The 18,315-nt window shown below is 36.9% G+C and overlaps 2 protein-coding genes across 5 annotated transcripts; one reads left to right on the forward strand and one right to left on the reverse strand.

Annotated features, from left to right (window-relative positions):
• Positions 1-426: 426 nt before the first annotated feature.
• On the forward strand, positions 427-9,889 carry LOC116302697 (uncharacterized). Of its 4 annotated transcripts, none has more exons than XM_089038027.1 (6): positions 427-547; positions 781-959; positions 3,201-3,297; positions 4,265-4,588; positions 5,186-7,126; positions 9,664-9,889. In XM_089038027.1, exons 3-6 carry the CDS (start codon positions 3,231-3,233, stop codon positions 9,792-9,794), a joined length of 2,463 nt encoding a protein of 820 aa, XP_088894153.1. In that variant the 5' UTR covers positions 427-547; positions 781-959; positions 3,201-3,230; the 3' UTR covers positions 9,795-9,889. The 4 variants fall into 4 exon arrangements, 3 of the variants coding, with proteins under 3 accessions (XP_088894153.1, XP_031567910.2, XP_031567909.2); XR_004197887.2 differs by having other exon boundaries at positions 428-547; positions 5,186-7,630; positions 9,664-9,790; XM_031712049.2 differs by lacking the exon at positions 427-547 and adding an exon at positions 559-680.
• LOC116302698 (protein scribble homolog) lies at positions 8,280-18,276 on the reverse strand. The gene is made up of 14 exons (XM_089038043.1): positions 18,011-18,276; positions 16,794-16,992; positions 15,779-15,930; positions 15,512-15,619; positions 14,892-15,114; positions 14,405-14,547; positions 13,923-14,030; positions 13,180-13,282; positions 12,960-13,102; positions 12,035-12,142; positions 11,782-11,839; positions 11,152-11,292; positions 9,883-10,131; positions 8,280-9,399 (listed from the first exon to the last, which is right to left on the reverse strand). The coding sequence occupies exons 1-14, from the start codon at positions 18,059-18,061 to the stop codon at positions 9,359-9,361; spliced, it is 1,827 nt and encodes a 608-aa protein (XP_088894169.1). The 5' UTR covers positions 18,062-18,276; the 3' UTR covers positions 8,280-9,358.
• Between the last annotated feature and the right edge of the window lie 39 nt (positions 18,277-18,315).

Here is an 18,315-nt window from a genome sequence, read left to right on the forward strand (position 1 = left end):
CCAATGTATGGAAAATGAAAATACAATTACAAAATTAGAATATAGAGGGGTAAGGGAACGAAGCTAGGAGGCTAAAGTCAGAAAACATAAGAGACTATTATTTAAAAGGGTAAAAGTGGAGGAGCTATTGATGGTTTTCAACCAGTCCCAAGAGAATTTAATAACAAAAGACACGGCGGCCATGTTGGAGGATATAACAAAAGAATTCATTGACAATTCTTTTGTTTAGTTCCTCCAACATGGCCGCCGTGAAAACCATCAATAGGCCCCCAAGCACCTCCCACCTCATGAATCTTAGCTATTTTTAACTCCATTTCACAACCTCTTCTCTCAACCAAACATGAAATAACCGAAATCAAGTGAAAGGCCATGCCACTCAAAAACTGCTCATCACTGTATGGAAATAGTAACGCAATATCACGCAGCTAGGTAACTAAGCTCGCGCCGTGTCGCCTGTACTGTTTGACCCAGCTTGATCTTCAAATTCTTGGAAAGAATAGGGGAGGACATTGATCCATTACATACTCAGTGTGGATTTAAATAATTGGTATGTAATTGTTTTGGTGTAACTATAACATTTTGACATAGATCTTATGTAGCTGCTGGGTTCGTGGTTTCATCCTACCGTAAATTCTCCGGCTTTTCATAATTACTGATTGGTGTATATTCTACTAAGTACCGTGAGTATGTTATGCGGAACTCAATATCTCCAAGTTGCACCAAACAGGAAAATAAAACAGCCCACTTCAATCTCAAAATCTTGTTTTCTTCATCTTCCAGCATTGTTTCTTTATCGTCGGGGTTAGGAAACAAACAAGTTTCAATTTCAATTTGAAGTTGAAAGTACTTATTTGGTTAACGTCCGCTCTGATTTGCCAGCTACACTGCATTGATATGTGTGCTCTTTTATTCCAAACCACAACGCGTGCTATCTCTACGTGGACTTGCAAGCACCTGTGGTATGTAGTTTGTTTACAATTTTTCAATAGTAAAAACTGAGTCTCTAGTTCGTTAGCCTAACAAGCTTATCTTAGAGAATCAACCTTATGCACGAGGGGATTAGCAAGCAAAAGCGAAAGATTGACTTTGGTAATAAGGGTAAATGTAATACATTTCGAATTTCATGACAGTTTCAATGACTAGATATATTCCTGAGAATAAATACAGTGCTAAACACCAAAAACTGTACTACTCATGCTATTCATGTTGCCATAACCTTATTGTTTGCCTGCAATAGTCTGTAATACTGAAGTCCATCTATCCTAATCCTGCCATGCTTTCTGTATATACATGCACACTTGATTTTATTTATCTTTATTTTTATTTTATTCAATATTTGAACAGGAACATCTAATTTAGCACAGGCTAGTTTAAATAAAGTCCTGTACAAAATAAATAATTACAAATTAAATAAACACTACATGAATTACAAGTTACATCACGATACAATATAATAACATCTAATTTAGCACAGACTAGTTTAAATAGAATCCTGTTTAAAATAAATATAATTACAAAGTAAATAAACACTACATGAATTACAAGTTACATCACGATACAATATAATAATAGTTCAAAACTAGACAATGCGTATAGTTTAAAATGGCGCTTTGCATTTGCCTTAAACTCTCCAAGATTGGAAAAGTGTCTTATATCTAACTGGAGTTGGTTGCAAGTGCGCGCTCCATTTATGCGAAAGCTACCTTGGTATTTGGCTTTAATTAGCTAGTGGAATGCGGAGTAACTCTCGGTGCCTAGTACGATAGCTATTCATTTCCCTGGCATGACTGAAACAATTTAATATTTTAAATTTTTTTGGTTGCGTTTTTTTGACTTAATGCTATTTGAATCTTTCTAGAAATTTCCATAAATCACGTTACGAACTGTCTCAGCTTTATTCCCCCCTTTCGGTTTTTTTATAGTCAATTCATTGATATCCGTCATGTTATTCCATTAACCACAGGGAACCCACGCTTGACTGTCAATGTACTGACGGTATAATTGACCGTTTTAATATCTTTTTCTCGAGCGTTTTATTCGAATTGGATAATTTTTAATATATCTATCTTACTTGAAAAAGGCAAAGACGAATGAGGACTTTCAAGCTATAGAAAAAAATAACAATCGGGAAATTCAGTACCTTGCCTCGGAACATTAATTCAAAGTCAGAATTTGATATTTTTATAGAGAAATATCTAAAAAAAAAAAAAAAAAAAAAAAAAAAAAAAATTTTTCAAATATAGTACACTGAATTGACGAATTAAATTTAATTAATATGCTATGTTTTGTCGGTTGTGTTTTATCATTTACCCCTTGCATGAAACGTCAAAGCGGCTCAATGTGGAGGACAAGCGGAATAGTAAAATATTTTTATTTATTTGAAAATAATTGATTTTCGTGACGCATTTCGTACCCTGCGAGCAGAGTCTCCTTTTAACTCCTCTTCGGACGAGACTAGGAAATTATATGGTTTATTTAGGCTCTAGGCATTTCCTTTCATTACAACTTGTTTTTATCTTTACTTATTTGGCCAAATGAATATTTTCTTTCTTTTCAATGATCTAAATACATAATTTAACGTAATCTAACATAAAAGGAAATGTGAATAAAGATGTATGGTATTGTATTGTATTTGTTCTGCACCGCAACCTGAGCGGAAGTCAGAAAGACTCAGGGATCGAAACGTCAGTCAACACCACCAACAGTATTTCTGAAGACAACACTCCCCTGAAATGAGTTGCTGCTTGCTAGACAACTTTTTGCATTTGAGACAAGTTGCTGCAAATAAAAACAAACTAAGTTGCTGCAAATGAGAAGCAGCTTGCTGCAAACAAGGAACAAGTTTAGGGGCGGCGGAAGCTGAAAATCGTTGGGGGGGGGGGGGGGGGACTGCAAAACATCTTTTTCTGCAAAAATCACAACAATAACTTAGTAACAGTAATAAAAATAGAATGCATTTATATTTTATGTGAACCAATATTTTATGGGGGAGGGGGTGAGTGGACGCCCCCCCCCCCCCCCAAAATTCGTGAGAGGGCTCCCCGGTTCCGCCGCCCCTTAAGTTGCTGCAAATAAGAAACGAATTGCAGCATGGTAGACAAGTTGCTGCAAGTTATACTATAACGAATAAGCATAGTTTTACTTTTAAGTTATTTGCTTTATTTTATTTTATTTACTGATCGTTACTTTTAATTTTCCAGATATACACAACCCACAAACAAAGTAAATCAATGAAGACCAAGTATATTTTCGTTTTGCTGTTTTCCATATTTGCTTCACCATGTCAGATGAAAGAAGGTAAAATTCATTAGCTTTTATTGTTTTTATTTCATTTTTTATCGAATGGCGGTTTCACGGCAAAAGTCATTAATTTACAAGAAAGATTGATAGCAGAAATGTTAGGAGAAAATTAAGGGACTAACAATATACGTGACATGGATACAATATCTGCATAAACTGGACAGCTATCTGTACGTATATTTCAAGTACTGTAGCCTTCACATCCGGGTCGCCGTCCTTGTTTTTAACGGGGGTAGCACTTAATAGCCAGTGGTTAATGAACCTGAGAATTGGGAACCCGGAGAAAAACCCTCGAAGCACAGGAGAGAAATAACTAGAAGCTCTGCTCGAACCTGGGTCGCAATGATAAGAGGCTCATCTCTATGCAACCCTTGCTTCCGGACTTCACCCCTTTGTGAAATTTACCAACAACATAGATCATTGTAAATTCACTGAATGGAAGCCAAAATGCAAATAAAGTTGTACAGTCTACCAGGTCGCCACTGTAAAACAACTCCACTAGATGGGAAAAAATAGCCTCCATATTTTACAACCATAACTCCCCGTACGGGAATCTTCTATGACGTTCGCTTCACGACGATAACACTCACCATATATTTACTATTTACACCATACAACACCCAACTTGAATAATTGTTAATTTTACAAGGGAGGAATCGGAGAGCTCGGAGGAAAATCCTTGTTTATGACTGGGTAGAGAATTGCGGAGAATGCGGTCACAGATGCGGTTCAGTTGAGAATCGAGCGCACAATTTGCAACTCTATACACGAATTATACAGCGGCAAGATACAGCGTCGAAGCATTGCATGTCACCCATGACACATGAAAAGAAGAGAAAAGCTTGGAAATTAGGAAAAATGGAACATTATTGATTTAATTAAGCTTCGGTCTGTTTGACAAGAGTTTGAGAAACAAAATAATTGAAAAATATAAGCTTGTTGATTTTGACTGTTTGCATCTTAGGCTATCCCATTAAGCTGATCAGATCGACTCTTAAATACGCTGGCCAAGTTCAGATCAAACTTAATGGAAGTCAGTGGTCGATTTGTGAAGTCGGCTGGGACAAAAAGGATGCTCAAGTTGTTTGTCGACAGCTGGGCTTCCTAGCAGCTGAAGCAGCCATCTTGGGAGAGGCATTTGGACATGCTCCAGGTCAGGTTCTTGCTAAGGAGTTCCAATGCGACGGAAACGAACGATCTCTGTCGGACTGTCCTTCGGCGTCACATGACAGCAAGGAGATGAGATGTGGCACGAACAGAGTTGCAGCAGTCTTGTGTAAACCTATTGGTAAGGATTGGTATCGAATTATTATTATATATTATATGTTATTATTTATTATCATATATTGCTACAAATGGGTTTATACCAGCTGGTTGTCTCTCCAGTCCTCCAGCTGATCCATATTTGTAGGATAAATAAAGTGATTGATTGATTGATTGATTGATTGATTGATTGATTGATTGATTGAAGAACCGATGGTCATAAATTTAACTGGTTCTCTTGTCTAACTGGTATAAGTGGCCCCGGTTACAATACACAGGAAAAAAAAACCGGATTCGAAAATTGGGAATTGTTGGGAATTTCCTTGAATTCCCAATTCCTACACCAACGTTAGGATTTATTGTTGGGAATTTCCTTCTAATACCCTAACAGAAAAACAAAATTCCCAACAAACTAACATTGGGAATCAGTGCCACGTTCCCAATTTCATTCTCTCTGGGAATTGGATGGGAATTCGTTGGGAATTCAAGGAAATTTCCAACAAATTCCCAATTTGGGAATCAGGTTTTTATTCCTGTGATAGTTGCACTGTAAATAAATGCTACCGTCGTAAAACAAGGACGATATTTTTTATTTTACTCCTTAATTTATGTTTATTTTCAGACTTGCCTTTAGTTTTTATAATGACCATGGTTGGCGTTCTCGCCCTTACGTCAACCATTATTCTCACAGTCACGTGCAAAACCATGCGCGTTCGGAAAAAGCGTTGCCCAACAACAGACAGCGAAATAGTACTTTCAAATAAGAACATCGAGGGAGATATTGAAGCAGGTTCAACTACTGAGGTCGAAAGAGGATCAAACGAGATTGGAAATGCAATTTCAAAGAATAGTTTTAGTGATGTTGAAGAAAACGTACCTTGTCCGGTGGAAGTTGTTGAAATCGATGACGACAAAAAGGAGACAAAACTATCTATCAGTGACGCTGAAATAATTGAATCTTTAAGTAGCACAGAGGTCCATAATCGTGACAACGGTGAAAAAGTTGCAAAGGGTAAAGAAAGTAGAAGGGGGGGATATATGCCGTTATTGAAAGGTTCCAAGGCCCTTTTTAATTTTTATGAAAAATTATTGAAGCGAAACAGAAACCGCCAGTCAGCAACAGAAGTAGATTACGCACAAGATTATTATTCATGTGATCAGTATAGCAAAAATTGGCAAGACGGAAACACTCACGATATCGTTCGTGACGTAGACAGCAGTTCAACTGGAGAATACCCTGAGGCTTGGCCGGAGAAAGACCAAAAAAAAGTCGACAAAGATGGTGATGAGTACGTTCCGATGCTTTCCTTGAGTGTGATGCCCTCTCAGGAAATGGCAGTTAAGGACGAAATGCCACAAGATGAGTATTTAGATATCTTACCACCGATGGAACTCCGTAAAGATAAAAACTCCCCAGGTTCTAGTAAGCGGGAATCTGATTATCTTGAAGCTGTTGAAATAAATTTACCAGCTTTTCCCGAAAAGTATGATGGTATGGCTTCGTGCTCTTACGATGAGGAACTGCCAAATCCACCCAGGGATTTGTTAACGCTTACGAATAATGATCAAAGCGACAAAGGAAATGGAAGCCGCTTTAACGCATTGGGGTTAAGCAATAAAGGATGTAGATGTGAAAAGGATCTTATGTGTAAGAAGTGCTTGGACACTCATTCCATTGAAAAACACAAAGAATTCGACCAGGATCCAATGTCAAGGGTAAATGTAAGTACCAGAAAAGATGATAGTGATCAAGATTTCCAGTATATGCCAATGGATCACTATAGCATTGAGAAACAAGGCTCAGAGGTTGAAGAAAAAGTCAGAAGAAACAGCGCAAATTATGCAATTCCTATGAAAAAGCCCACAAAAGATAAAAGATATCAGGGCAGTTTTCCAGTGGAACTCAATCAGAAAATTATGGATAAGACTTTGTCTCGACCTTCTGATAAACGATTAATGCCAAATAAAAAGGATGTTTATGATGCTACAGTGAAAAGCGAAGGAAGAGAAGAAGCAATGCAAGGAAAAGGCTATAAAGGGTTAACAAACCCTAAAAATGAACAAAAATCCTTAGGAAACGAACAAATGCCAAAGGAACAAGGTGGCCATCGTGAAAAAAGCAAACCTAACCTTAGTACAATACCTTCCTTTTCGAAATCTAAGAATTACTTTGAAACTAAAGATGTAGGTCTACTACAGAAAACCAAAACTGAAGCGTTTTCCAAAAAATTGTTTAAATCTGAAGAAAATGAATCAGCTGAGAGTCCAAAAAGTAATGATGTTGGAAAAGCGAGATCTGAGAGCTGTCCTGTCGAGAGAACAAGTGTTAAAACAAGCACTTCTTTTCGCGAGGCTTTAGAAAAGGCTTTGAAAGCAAGCGGATCAAAAGACGGTAGTGAAGAAAATTCAAAGCAAAAACAAGAGGATATCAAAGAAAATGAATATGAACTCGACTATGAAAACATACCGTCGCCAAGCGCCGAGTCTGAATATGAAAATAACGACATATACTATGAGTCAAGGCCTAGTTCAGATGAGTATGATTATGTCCACGAAAAGCAACGTAAGTCATTGCATTTTTATGAAGCTGTTTTAAAACACTTGGACGAATTCGAAGAGGATGAATATGAACGCATTTGAAGGACTTGATCTAAATGATAACAATAAAATTTTTTAAATCGACAAAAATGAGAAAAGATTTAAAGAAGAGGATCTTTAGGAGCAAGAGGGAACATAAGGTTTAACTCAGTCGGCAAAGGTAGGAACGTGCTACTTCGGTAAAAAATGAGAAAAGATTCAAAGAAGAGGATCAAAGTTTAACTCAGTCACAAAGATAGGAGCGATAGCACGGTGCTACATTATGCACTGGCAACCCGTCTAGGATGTACAGAATATGGGTGATATGTTCTTGCTTCGATCGAGTGAAAATTACGAGCTTTAAAGCAGAATTTTGAACATGCTGTAACTTTTGCAAGGATGATTTAAGACCATATAATAAACAAAGGCAAAAATCAAGTGTAGAAAAAATGAAAGCATGAACAAGGGTTTCACATGCACCACAACTCAGGTACATCCAAATTTCCCATAGATTATAAATATGGAAGAAGCACTGATTCACGCAAAGAAAGTATGTGGTCTTCAAGCCACAGCTTCTCATTGAAAACGACTCAATGTTTCGAGTACTTGTTTTCCCCCTCGGCATCCTATGATTCAAGATGGCCGCCGTGTCAGTAAGGTCTGTTGTAATGGTATTGGACATGCTATTTGATTGACGGTAGTCCTTGCCTGATTTCGTCGTCGCGGCTGCTGTCTCGATCAGGGCGTAGCCATGAAAACAGAAGCATGCGGCTTGCATTAGACCATTTGCATTATAGTACAAGGTCAGAATGTCTAAATGAGTAAATTAGCACCAACTATCTTAGTACTCTTTTATTAGGAAATAGGCCTTTGTTGTGCACATTCAGACCATGTGATGCCACTCCTGGAACTTGATTCTTTCATGTGTAAATATTTTAACATGTTCGTCATAAAAGAATAATTCTTAAGGGAATGTCATGTGATCTGAAATGGGTAATTTGCATGCGAAGCTAAAAAGCTCCATAAAAACTGAATAGAGAAAATTCGCGAAGCATTCTGGTAGTAAAATGACGTCATCATGCAAACAGTCTTTACAAGGTTGTTACGAACTTCATCGCAAAATGATTCATTGCCAAAAATGTTAGAAACTGCTTTTATTTCTCTCTTAAATCGTAAATATTCAAACTTATAGCGTTAAATGATATGGTCTGTACAACTTTATGTTTTATTATATTTTAAATAAAATCTTTTAATTCCTGGAAAAAGAAGGGTTGATGTATTAGCCATCCCGAGGCTTAGGAAAAAACTGGCCGACAAAGTTTGCTTTGCCTTAGCTTCTTTTCAACCATGGCACTCCTCTATTGAGCACTTTGAAAATACAATGACAAACACTTTGAAAATACAATACAAAACACTACTTTAGTTTAGTTTAGGGTTTTCCCTGATTTCGTGTAGAATATTAATACATTCCACTGGAGGTCTGTGCACTGAATTTTCAAAAGTGTTTGTATTCTTGAAATTGTACATTCTGTACCTTAGATGTTTGGGAATATTTTAACGCTGAAAAATCGAGGCTAAAAATGCGTAAATGAGTCTGTGTTTGAGGAGCATAGCGGTATAAAAATACCCTTTGTCATTTATATATCCTTTCTTTAAAAATTGTTTACAAAATTCCACCTCGCTCCTCGTACTGCCGCACCAAAATTAATTAATCCTTAATTAATCCTTAATTAATTCTTAATTAATCCTTAATTAATCCTTAATTAATTCTTAATTAATTCTTAATCAATTCCTAATTAATTCTTTATTAATTCTTGAAAAAAAAACACTATTGTTAGGAACATCAATCAGTGAAGAATGTCCATGACCTTTTCTCACATGAAGGCAGACATGTTAGTTTCTGTATAAGTAGATTGGCAATTAACCTATTTATTTCAAAAACGTTAGTAACCTGAAAGATACGAAGCTGAGACCGGCAAGGATTATTGGTAAATACATTTTACTTGTTTAAACCGCTTGACAACTATGATGGACTTGAGATGTCTTACCAGTTACAGTTTCACCTGCTGTGAGCATCCTCAAGCTACAGTTTGGTTGAAAAGTTTTACTGATTTGAAATGTGACACACATTATTGACTTTTTTTAGGCGCTGTGTTGTGACTTTCATATTGAGTTTATTATAGGAAGTCGTGTTGTTTATTCTATGAATAGTAGTTGATCAGTACCGATGAAAAATGGGAAGAACTAAGTCCTTGAAATCTGAAAGGAAATAAAAATCTGTTAATTATTAATTATTATCACTTTTTGCTTTTACCCTTGTAAATTATCAATAAATGCATACATGAGAGCCATGTTGGTGGTCTAACAAATAGACTCTACTCAAGAGAAAATGAACTAAGAGAAGGAATCCCCGTGCCCCATCATGTGCTCTCTTTGGTGCTATGTTTAGAATCATTGATCCTATTTTTAACTCGTTACCATGCCCGCGCGATAATCATGCTTCCCTTTAATGCTTCGTTTTAGGACACGAAAAGCGCCATATTTCGCAACGTCCACGACAAAAACACAGGCTTTTGTTTACTGCAAGACTGGAAGCCGCCCACCCTCAAGAAATGAACCAATCAGGTTCTTCGCTCAAAATATCCCCAAGCTAAAAATAGTATCAAACTGTGCACATGATGGTTACAAGCCTATATAGGTAGGATTCCTTCTCTTAGTTCATATTCTCTTGCTCTACTTTACCTTGGTAATAGACTTTGCCATCATTGTTAGAGTCAGCTATTTTCAAAATGTTCTCCATTTCATCTTCAGAAATGGATGTGTATCCAGGCATTAGCTGGAAAGCTTCTTTAAGTTCATTGACAGAAAAATAACCCTGTCCTTCTGGGTCAAATACGCCAAATGCCTCTAAAATATCGGCGTCTTTTTGTTGATGGGATGAAATATATGTTATCATCTGCAGAAATTCGGGAAATGTGATTCTGCCTGTGCCTATATGAAAGTAACACAATCTAATTATTTACCAATCTAATTTATCAACAATAAATAAATAAACAAACAAACAAACAAATAAACAAATAAACAAATAAACAAATAAACAAATAAACAAATAAACAAATAAACAAATAAACAAATAAACAAATAAACAAATAAACAAATAAACAAATAAACAAATAAACAAATAAACAAATAAACAAATAAACAAATAAACAAATAAACAGACAAACAGACAAACAGACAAACAGACAAACAGACAAACAGACAAACAGACAAACAGACAAACAGACAAACAGACAAACAGACAAACAGACAAACAGACAAACAGACAAACAGACAAACAGACAAACAGACAAACAGACAAACAGACAAACAGACAAACAGACAAACAGACAAACAGACAACAGACAAACAGACAAACAGACAAACAGACAAACAGACAAACAGACAAACAGACAAACAGACAAACAGACAAACAGACAAACAGACAAACAGACAAACAGACAAACAGACAAACAGACAAACAGACAAACAGACAAACAGACAAACAGACAAACAGACAAACAGACAAACAGACAAACAGACAAACAGACAAACAGACAAACAGACAAACAGATAAACAGATAAACAGATAAACAGATAAACAGATAAACAGATAAACAAATAAATTCAATTCACAAGAAACTCTTATTTCAAGTCAAGAGAAATATATTTAGATCTCTATGAATTTTTTGGTAATACCATATATTTCCCCATTTAATAAGTGCATAACAATTCTATTTAGGAAATCAGAGTATACCTTTTCGGTGTCCTTGAGCGTAATGTTTCCTTATTTTAGAACCACGTGTCATTTTCTTGAAAATATTTGAGTTGTATCGATATTGATGTGTCTTCTCATGCACAACCGTTAAACAAAGAAATAATACTCTAGAGAATGGCAAGTGGTCTGAAATGGGAAAACATTGCGTCCAAGCCGAAAAAGTTTAAATGAAGGTCAATAATAAAGTTCTTTACCGTTGTGATTGGCTGTCGCCATGTACTCCACGTCCTTTGCAGTTAAGTTGAACCCAAGGGCTCGGCATAGTCTTGGTAGTACTGATGCTTCGATTTTTTGATTCGTTCCTTTACAGTACCCCTCAAAAGCATTAGCGTATTCTAAAATAAAGCAATCGTAATTGAGGGGAAATATTTTGGTTAAGGGTAAGAGCCACCTACTTAATCGTTAACTTTAAATCATAGATCAGCTACCTATTACTAACGCCCATAAAGGCTTTTCAACATCGCGTGACGGCAGCCATGTTAGATGGCAGGAACAATACAATATTTTAACATAAGAAATAATTGTAATAACGAGTAGAGCAAAGAGACTGATTATTGTTCTGCCATCTAACCACAGGCAGTCTGAGCTGTATTATGGGTGCCGGGACCTGTTGGGGCAAAGCCTCCATTACCAATTTAAAGTATACATTTCAAAAATGAAAGCAAACCTATCTTTTGTAATGAGCAGAAATTACAGCTCCAGTTACAAGTTAAATATGAATATGCAATCAAGGAACACAACTGCATTGTACGAATAGCACACTTCCAAGATATGCTTCCCTCGCCACGCATAAAGGTTACGTTACGTTAACTAAAATTTCTCACCTTCCAGCTTTTCTGCGTCAAATTTTTGGCTTACGTTTGATGAGTTTTTTTTCTCCAGCTAGAAAATTAAGAAGCATATTATTGGCTATATAGACAGAAGAAAAAGAGAAAAGTCCTTTTGATTAACTAACAGATTAAACCCTCAAACGTAGACCCCTTGCAGCATTTTTTTTAGTGGAAGATTTAAAAGATACTCTTGACAACGAGTTAAGGGAGAAACCCAAGAAAGTAGAAGCTGTCCCCTTAATCTTACCTGGTCATGACTAACTTTCTTGATATGCAGCAGAACCCTTCTATCAGCAAATTTGATTAAATCCATTACTTTTCCTTGCGTAGCATTTGTCACGTTAACCCCATCTACCTTCAAACAAAATAAAAGGTCCTTTTTCATATAATTATAAAAGTAGAAAACGATAAGGGAAATCTGTAGTCCTATCGAAGCTGCACTATATCTTACTTTATAATATAACTAGATTATTACGCGCGCTCTGATTGGCCAAAAACCAATGAACTATTTCCCGATGGGCTGCACGCTCGCGCACGTTGATCTCAACGGACGCTCGCCTTTTTTCTCTAAATTCTCAAACCCGATGGCGTCAATAGCGCGCACACGAGCGAGATGGTTGATATAACGCGCGCTCTGATTGGCTGAAATGCCTATGAACTATTTGCCCATGGGTCGCACGGTAGATTTTTGGTCATATTATAAATCAGTTAAACGACATAAAAGCGCTCGCCCATGGCGATATAGACGCACTTGAGAAAATATAAAGAACTCTTAACAAGCTAGAGTGTCACTCGGCTTCGCCTCGTGCCACTCTTTCGCTTGTTAATCGTTCTTTATATTTTCTCTCGTGCGTCTATATCGCTATGGGCGCGCGCTTTTATGTCGTCTAACTGATAAGTAGCTGTTGTAATTGGATGACTTACACGAAACTGGCATAACAAGCCATTTCAATGTCACAACACTTCCACGCCGTTTACCGTGTCCTAAGTCGGTATCGTAAATTTCCCCCTAATGCAAAAACTAATTGAACAGAATCGTTATCAATTTCGAGGTGTTAAATGCAAAAGCTGGAACCTTACATGCTTCCGATCAATCAAGCATAAGTGAAAAACAAAAAAATAATGTTTTGACCTGGTTTTCAACATGAACAATCTTTGACGTGTATTGATACCTTTAGTATTTTATCTCCAGGATTCAATATCTTTTCAATTTTGGAGCCAGGTTTCACTGCCTTGATAAATATTCCTGGATCACCAGGGATACACGGCCTGTCTCGACCGCCAGTGATCTTGAAACCAATTGGACCGCGACGACCTGCAAAAGGAATCAAAACGTTACTCAGTATTAGTGTGATGGTGAAAATCGGTCTTTGTTACAATGGTTAAAATTACCTCTTTGTCCCGTTCTTATTTCCACAATCATTTCGTCCTTTGCACCCAAGGTATTGACACACACATCGACGTCATCACCCTCCGTAAAAACACTCTTGTTAATCTAAAATGTGGAAAAATGGCTGCCTATAAATATTTAAGACAAACTAACGTCACTCTTTTGTAGTGTATTTGTCTCCAATACAATTACATTCTAATTCAAATTGATATGATTTTAAAACATATTAAAAAGTATATCTGACCTTCATGAGATATGTTGATTAGAAGGTTTTTAAGGACTGTGCAATAATTATCGGGAGGGGGGGGGGTTTCTAAAATTAATAGGGGGGGGGGGGGGTCAAAAGTTAAATTGGAGTATAGGGTAGGGGAGGTTAGAAGCTAATTGCTTAAGTATTGAAAGGGGGAGTCATAAGCCAATTTGGGACTTTGTTCACTACAAAATTGAAAAGGTGCATATAACATTCATTGTTAAATTTTTTTACTGTATAAAGGACACAACTTGTCACAGGTGCAACCTCAAAACCATATGTGTTGAAATATAATGTATAAACTGAGTATCCTTTGTAATAAGAATAGTACAAGTCACAACTTTCTATACTATACTGTGGTAAAGTTATGCCAAATTGATTGACTGTATACAGTTTAAGACGATAATTATTGCACAGTCCCTTAATGGAAAATTTGAAGCAAACAAAAAGTTTTTGCTATAAAGAAAGACTGGCTTCCTGAGGATGTTTTCTAACCTGCTGTTTGTTAGCTTTCCTGACAGTCATCTTGGCTTTGCCATGAGAAGCTCGAATTAGGTTGGTGACGGTAAACTGAGGCACGTTAGTCACATCGACTCCTTCGAGCTGAAAAAAATGTTAATGTGACGGATTCATTATTGGAGATGAGTGCTCCTTGTAATGGGCCCCTGACATTAGAACGTGTTGGCTCACAAACCCAGTATGGGAGATGGATGCACCTAGTAATGGGATCCTGATTTGGGAAATCTAGCAAATGGACACTGTGTACCGATGGCATATGGACGCTTGTATCAACGGGCTTCTTATCTGCAGAGGATGTACTGAATAACAGACTTTCAATGCGCACCTTAGAAATTATCTTCTGATGTCGAAAATATGAATGACAAAAGGTCCTGTATCGGAGATAAAGGGGGCCCTATCACCAATGTAACATTTCATGCCGATGGATCAAAGTTCATGAAAATACGCGACTATCTTACCTTGATTATCCTGTCTCCTGGGACTATCGCTTCTTCTAAGATACTACCAAACTTAACCCTGGTAATGAATATCCCGCCATTCTTGGGTAGGAAAGGTTGGTCTTTACCTCCAGCAAACTCAAAGTCTAAGTCATCCAGGTGACCTAGGACAAATGTAGACCAATCATAACACTTGCACGCTATATATAATCGCAAAAGGGTTTATCTCAGCAAGTGTAGGGAAGCACGGGTGGCGTAGCGGTGTGAGCGCTCGTCTCTAATCAATGCGACCCAAGCTCGAGTCCCGCCGGGTTCGGTGTTGTATATGAGTAGAGTTGTTTGTTGGTTCTCTCCTTTGCTTCAAGGGTTTTCCGGGTTCTCCGGTTTTCCTCCCTCCGCAAAAATCAACTCCTAAATTCCAATTCGATCACGGAATGAGGGCCACAGGTTTGTTAGTCATTGGCTATTAGTGCTACCCTCGTGAAAAAAAAGGACGGTTTTAGCATACCTGGTCTTCCGCTCATAAAGCCCACTTCAACCTCTTCTCCCATATCTGTCTCATCCATCATCACAACTGTCGAGTTTGAAACTTTTGATGATTTTGACCCCTTTGAAGCCTTGGAAAACTTAGACATAGTCGAGCTAACTTCTGCAAGTTCTCCTACTTCATCTTCCACCTCGTCTTCAAGGTTAGGACCGCTGTCATCAGAGTCTTCTGGTATTTGTAACATCTAATGAAATTGAGGAATGCATCATGGATGTATTCCTTACAGTCAAACAACAATCTATGGACAGCCTGCATTTAACACCACATTGCGCTATTATGGCCACTTCAGTTTGTACATATTGTTCAATTGTAATTTGTTCGCAATTTTTGCGTTCTCATAAGATGAAATATCTCCTATCTCCTATTGCTCCTATACAAACTCTGAAGAAGATTTGAGTAACTCCGTTCCTCATGAGGAACTCTATACACGTGCTCTATATATAGAGCTCTTTCCTTAAAATACATTAACTATTAATATTTGATTTTATTAAGCCACTAATGTAAAGGACGAAGGAAGCACTGTGTTCAGCTCCTGACGCTGAAGCGTAACTTTGTATTTTGTGTGTGTATCAACCGTTTACCATATTATCAGGGTGTTTTAAAATGTGAATGACAATTCGCTCGTCAGCTGCTCGTATCAAGTTTAAAGCCACGTAGAGAGGAACGTCCAACACAGGTACATTGCCTATCTGGAAAAGAAAATAGTTTTTGTCACTTTCATGCCAATCCCTCCACCCAGCCTTGATTAATTAAGAGTACCAATCCTGGAGTGTTCTGGCTGTTTTTTTTTTCTTGAACAAGTGAAGGCCACCTTTGTATGTCCTTTATTCGGACTTTTATCGACTTACTTTGAGTATCTGATCTCCTGCCTCCATGCTTCTTTCTACAGAAGATCCTGGGGTTACTTCCTCAACGTATATCCCTGGATCACCATAGTCATCAGGATCATCAATATCACCACGACCACCCATCATGGTGAACCCAAAATCACCGATCTTGCCTTGAAATGAAATGATAAAATAATAATAATTAGAAGAAGATCGTTTGGAAGGGTTAGAGGACCTTAGCATGGGGCCCTGTATTTACGTACTTCTTTCGAAAAGGACCTTTCGCAATAGAGGAATTGACTATCCATTTTATTACATGATACCTGCTTTGATGTATATAGTCATTAGCACAAGATCCTTTTCCAAAGACTATATTTCATACAAGATTTGGCCCTCTATGAAGTACCCACTGTATGGTCCTGTACGTAAGAAGTAAAGATTTTGTCCCTTTGATCTACGAAGTACTTACCTCATATGGCCCTGTAACAGTAGTTAAATTTGATCCCCTTTGATCTACGAAGTGCACATGGTCCTGTAACAGTAGTCAAAATTTGGTCCCCTTTGATCTACGAAGTACTTACCACATGGTCGTGTAACAGTAGTCAAGATTTGGTCCTTTTGATCTACAAAGTACTTACCACATGGTCCTGTAACGGTAGTTAAATTTGGTCCCCTTTGATCTACGAAGTACTTACCACATGGCCCTGTAACAGTAGTCAAAATTCGGTCCCCTTTGATTTACGAAGTGCACACGGTCCTGTAACAGTAGTCGAGAATTGGTCCCTTTGATCTACGAAGTACTTACCACATGGTCCTGTAACAGTAGTCAAAATTCGGTCCCTTTGATTTACGAAGTGCACACGGTCCTGTAACCGTAGTCGAGAATTGGTCCCTTTGATCTACGAAGTACTTACCACATGGTCTTGTATGAGTAGTCAAGATTCGTCTCCTTTAATTTGATCTTTAAAATACTTCCTAGACATTGTCCTGCCTCTATAGTCAATATTTGGGTCCCTTTGACCAAAGAAGTACTTACCACATGGTCCCGTTTCGATAGTTAAGACTTGCTCCCTATCATGGCGATCATCCCAAGAATCCGAGTCAGTAGACGCATCATCCTCTAAGGCCAAATTTATGAATCCGTCCCCTTGTCTCCGTCCAAGGCTTTGCTTCTTTTTTTCTTCACGATAGTGGAAGGGCTGTTGGGATGTTTTCTTTTTTCGCATTTTTTCGTCCTGAAATGACAATTAATAATAGTAATAATAGTAATAATAATTTTATCTTAATAATAATTTTATCTTAATAATAATTTTATCTTAATAATAATAATAATAATAAATCATTTTAATAAATAGATAATATTTTTTTAAAAACCCTAAAAAACAGAGTATAAATATAATAATAATAATTATTATTATTATTATTATCAATTATTTTAATAAATAGATAATATTTTTGAAAAAACCCTAAAAAACATAGAGTATAAATATAACAATAATAATAATAATATTTACGAATAAGAACAAATAACAATAATGATAATAATAATCATAATGATGATGATGATAATGATGATGATGTTTGGCCGCATAATCAGTAGAGGTAACAGCCGCTGACGGTAGCTAGAAGATAACCTACTTAAAATAAACGAGGACCATGAGCTCGAGTTGCTCGTAATGCCCTTTAAATCATCACGAACGTATAAAGTTTAAATTCCGACCAGAGTGGTCGCGTAATAGGTGTGCCCGCCAACCACAGGTGCAAATTGAAGGTTAAGCATTCAAAATATCACAATGTAGTCCTCATACAATTAGAATTGTTTATATTTGTTCCCCAAAATATTGATGGCAGACAAATGTTACTGTCTGCAACTGAACCAGTGATATCAATTCAAATCAATTAGTGGATTGGTATTGATTATTGTCTAAAGACACAGTCTAAATACACATGTATCATGTGCTGATTCTCACTACGTGCAATACAATTCATAGTTTATAGAAATTAGACCTGAAATTCTTTAAGTTTCAAGCATTTGACTTAAAATACTATACACAGACAAATTATGTCATACATATGTAGTAAATGTACTTGGCTTAGAATTACATCATTAGTTAATTGAAGTTTACTATATAAGATCTCACGGGCCACAAGTTAATCAAAAGTTTTCTGAGTCCAGTAAGCAAAAATATATAGTATAATTCTAAGTCATTCTGTTTTAAATCCTTTTTTTAAATCTTCTGTGAGACCACTTACTTTTCTTGTCGATATGGCTGGTTGTTCTTGTCTTCTTGCGAGCTTGTTCATTTTGCTAAACTGTCCTTAAAACGTTCGGAGTTTTCGCAAAATACATCCTGATATAGCCAACAAACACTCCCCCTAGTATTCAGTTTTCTATAGAAGAATTTGGTATGACTTTTTAAACTAGTTATTAGTAGTTTAGGACGAGTTTTCTTATGAAGTATATCTTCTCCATACGTCGTGTAATATTCTGAGGGAACGATGTGTTCAATCAGGCGAGCATTTCGTAGTATGATGATCATCTGAATGTGCTAATGTTT

Source organism: Actinia tenebrosa, unplaced genomic scaffold (genome assembly GCF_029948245.1).
Source record: "Actinia tenebrosa isolate PJP-AT-01 unplaced genomic scaffold, QUT_ActTen_1.0 PGA_scaffold0__85_contigs__length_37466705, whole genome shotgun sequence".
Taxonomy (NCBI): Eukaryota; Metazoa; Cnidaria; class Anthozoa; order Actiniaria; family Actiniidae; genus Actinia; species Actinia tenebrosa.

What these genes read in the sequence shown, in the direction of transcription:
- LOC116302697 (XM_089038027.1), top strand. Translation starts at nt 3,231, where the DNA reads ATGAAGACCAAGTATATTTTCGTTTTGCTGTTTTCCATATTTGCTTCA. An exon ending in ACCATGTCAGATGAAAGAAG is followed by an intron (nt 3,298 to 4,264) that starts GTAAAATTCATT and finishes TTTGCATCTTAG; the next exon opens with GCTATCCCATTAAGCTGATC. An exon ending in TTATGTCCACGAAAAGCAAC is followed by an intron (nt 7,127 to 9,663) that starts GTAAGTCATTGC and finishes GCTTCGTTTTAG; the next exon opens with GACACGAAAAGCGCCATATT.
- LOC116302698 (XM_089038043.1), bottom strand. Translation starts at nt 18,061, where the DNA reads ATGAACAAGCTCGCAAGAAGACAAGAACAACCAGCCATATCGACAAGA. An exon ending in CAGCCATATCGACAAGAAAA is followed by an intron (nt 16,993 to 18,010) that starts GTAAGTGGTCTC and finishes TTGTCATTTCAG; the next exon opens with GACGAAAAAATGCGAAAAAA. An exon ending in TGGCAAAGTCTATTACCAAG is followed by an intron (nt 9,400 to 9,882) that starts GTAAAGTAGAGC and finishes ATTTCCTTTCAG; the next exon opens with ATTTCAAGGACTTAGTTCTT.